We start from the raw sequence: 3673 nt of genomic DNA on the forward strand, positions 1-3673 counted from the left end.
TCAAAAAAAAAAAAAACCTGCTCATGCACTCCTGAATCTAAAATTTAAAAAATAAATAAATAAATAAATAAAAGGATTTCAGTTCTAAAACTTCTCCTTTTCAAGGCTGTCTCTGAAGATGAACTACACAGACTTTGTCCAAAACTCTCAACGACTGTCAGCTGCTGATACTGTTACCATTACCAGTATCATTCCCATTTTGCAAATGAGAAAACAGAGAGTCAGTGAATTAAAGCAGCTTTCCCAAGACGACAGAGAATACAGGTCAGCATTTCCTGAGCTATGTTCTTGTCATAAGTGGTCATGTGCCCCAAAGGAGTTCTGTGGTCAAGTTAGTTCTAGAAACGCTGTCTGCTGGGAGCATCTCAGGGCACAGAACTATAGCAAAGACTCCAGGTCCTGTTTGTGTTTTTAATCTTATCTTCGTTTAATTTAGAGTTTCTAAATGTATTCGTCTATGGAGTCCTTTTATTCCCCCTAGGAAACAATATCTCAGGATTCAGTTTGGAAAGTGCTTGTTCAGATAGTTTGGCTTTTCTTCAGGGATAATGCCAAACCTTCCATGACACACTCTATGGAATTCCAATTGACTTGGTCTTCTGCAGAATCGCTTTTCCTAAGCTGTCCTGTGCACCACGTTCCTTGTTCTGTATAAGCAGCTGCCTTACAAAGCCAGTGCCTGCATTGGTTGCAGGGAAGCTGTTGAGAGCATTATTCATAGTGTCAATGAAGGCTCATCGAGAGATTTCAGTGAGAACTAAGTGCCGGGAAAAGGTGCGCTGTCTTGGAAGAAACCTTATGTTTTCTTACTCTAGTATAAAAGCTGCAGGTGGCTTTTCATTCGGGTTACCAACAAGCTCAGAGCCCCTGTGTATGACCCTTAAGAACCAAGGGCAGTCTGTATTTCTCTCCATCCTCGACCTCTGATTTCAACTTGTACTTTCCCAGGTCCTTAATTTTAAATCTTTAGGCTACTTGGTCATGCGTATTTCTGTGAGTAGGTTCATCTCCTATGGGAATGAAGTGAGATATTTTCAAATAACTTTTGGGCAATCTCTCCTGTAGAGGTGAATCGAGAGGGATTCAGGAACTCAAAATTTGAAGTGGATGGACTAGAAGCTATGGTCTCGGCAGGAGATGTGCCTGTGGGAGTGAGCTGCTGGAGGGTGGCATCTCCCACTGAACCTGGAGATGGAGTCTTGCTCTTGTGGCCCAGGCTGGAGCGCAATGGCATGATCTCGGCTCACTGCAACCTTCGCCTCCCGGATTCAAGCGATTCTCCTGTCTCAGTCTCCCGAGTAGCTGGGATTACAGGTTCCTGCCACCATGCCCGGCTAATTTTTGTATTTTTAGTAGAGATGGGATATCACCATGTTGGCCGGGTTGGTCTCGAACTCCTGACCTCAGGTGATCCACCCGCCTCGGCCTCTCAAAGTGCTGGGATTACAGGTGTGAGTCACCGTGCTGGGCCCTCCTGCTGTATCTTTCTTTACAGCAGCTAAGGGCAAGGGCCTGAGGACCTCCAGGAGGCTGAGGGGAGGGGGCCTGAGGATTTCTGGGAGTCTCTGAGACCCTATTCTGGCAGACAGGGGTTTTTGAGGCCAAAACTCTTTTTACGATAATATTAAAATGTTATTTGCCTTTTTTTGCTCTTATTCTCTCACGAGTACACAGTGGCATTTTCCAGAGAGGAGTTTTCATGACACATGCTGTCACAACAGAATGAACGCAGGAGTGGACATGAGCACCTGTTCAACCAGACGTTAAAGCCGTTAAAGGGGTTTGCAAGTAATGCCACTCTTCTCACAAAACACTTTTGAAACTTTTTTTCATAAAAAATGCTATTTCTGTTAACATAGTTTTTATCATTATTTAAAAATGAATGAATTAAACAAATATTTTTAAATTTTCTGTTTTGATTTCTATGATGGCAATTATCAATAGATACATTCCCATAAAGAAAAGCTCTCTGGGAGTCCTCGATAAACTGTAGGCATGTAAAGACGAAATGATGAGAATTGCTACTTCCACAACACACTTGCTTACAAATGCCCTCCTTTGGGCTATAAAATAATTCTGTTCAAACATGCTTTAAAATGTAGGCTAATAATTTGTTTTAGGGTACTCCTTTTTCCTTTTTCCTAGCTGTGTATATTTCATGAGTTTCACTTTTTTTTTTTTAAGTATCTCTCAGTCAATTGCTTTTTTTTTTTTTTTTCTTCTTTTGAGGCTGGCCTTGAGCTCCCAACCTCAGGTGATCCACCCACCTCGGCCTCCCAAAGTGCTGGGATTACAGGTGTGAGTCACCGTGCCCGGCCCCAGTTTTTCTTTTTTAACAAAGTGTGGGTCTCCTGCTCAAGCCTTCAGCAAGCCACAGTATCTCACTAGAATTTAATAAGGCTGTTTTGCACAACTAATGGATTCAATAGTGGGTTCCTGCTACTGCTTTCTAGACCGGGGCAAAAAGGGTTTTGCTGCTAATGCAACAGTTCTCAAAGTATGGAACCCGAACCAGCCGCGTCACTTGGGAACTTGCTGAAAATGTAAATTCCTGGGTTCTCATCTGAGATCCACTGAGTCAGAGACTCTGGGGGTGGGGCCCAGTAATAATTCTCACCCTCCCAGGTGATCCTGATGTTGTTAAATTTTGAGAGTCCCTGCTCTGCTGCTCTGTTAGGTTCATTCTTCCACCCAACCACTGGCAACCTCCTCGGTCCAGCTGATCCCACGGGCCCAGTACCTGTCCCCTCCTCCTACCATGTCCAGCTGCTTATGGGTGTCCTCCAGGGCCACCTCGGTCACCTCCTTCAGCTGCTTGCTCACGATCTGGAAGAGGTTCAGCGTGGCCATCTTAATAGCGCCAAGCAGGAGGGTCTTCTTGGCTGCGGTGTTCTGGATGTGTGCCCAGCGAGATTCCTGGGGAGGGGGTAAGGACGGGGCATGAGCACAGCATGTGGTGTGTGTGTGGGTGCGTGTGTGTGTGTGTGTGTGTGTGTATGTATGCTCAGGGCCCTCACTCACCCAGTGCCCAGGCGCCCCCTGGCCTACCCCAGGCCCCTCACCCAGATGATGACATTGCTGTGGGCATGGTCAAAGCGCATCTGCAGCCGTGCCAGCTCATTGTTTTGCTGTAGGATCTCATCATCCTTTTCCTCCATGTAGCGTGCCAGCCGGGCCTTGGCGCGCTCAATCTTCTCCTGGCCCTCCTGCGCAGACTGCGTGAGGTCGTGGTGCATGCTCACCAGCGTCTTGTAGCGCGCAATCACCTCATGGATCTCCTCGAACTGTGGTCAGGGGCTCAGGTCAATGCACAGCCAGCCCCGGGGGCCTGAGGGAGCCACCCAGTCCTGCCGACCCCCAGCCTGGAATGCCTGGACACCTGGACACCTGGGCAGGCAAGCCCTTGGCCAGGGTCGTGGCCAGAGGCTGTGAGGGACGCTGGGATCCCGCCGCCTGCTTCTCCTGGGTTTGTATGGGCCATGGTCCATTTGTTGGGCAGAGGGATGTACAACTGGGCCAGGGATTTTCGATTTTAACTGCAGGTGAGAATCACCTGCAGGGGCTTTAAAAAGGACACTTGGCCGGGCGCGGTGGCTCAAGCCTGTAATCCCAGCACTTTGGGAGGCCGAGACGGGCGGATCACGAGGTCAGGAGATCGAGACCATCCTGGCTA

General features: G+C 47.8%; 1 protein-coding gene across 1 annotated transcript in view; it reads right to left on the reverse strand.

Annotated features, from left to right (window-relative positions):
- Positions 1-3673, reverse strand: part of CCDC42 (coiled-coil domain containing 42) — a 25249-nt gene that overhangs the window by 5905 nt on the left and 15671 nt on the right. The window contains 2 exon segments of the mRNA XM_011958643.1: positions 2758-2916; positions 3063-3284. Coding sequence (XP_011814033.1) covers positions 2758-2916; positions 3063-3284 — 381 coding nt within the window.

Source organism: Colobus angolensis, unplaced genomic scaffold, assembly GCF_000951035.1.
Source record: "Colobus angolensis palliatus isolate OR3802 unplaced genomic scaffold, Cang.pa_1.0 Scaffold47, whole genome shotgun sequence".
NCBI classification, from domain to species: domain Eukaryota; kingdom Metazoa; phylum Chordata; class Mammalia; order Primates; family Cercopithecidae; genus Colobus; species Colobus angolensis.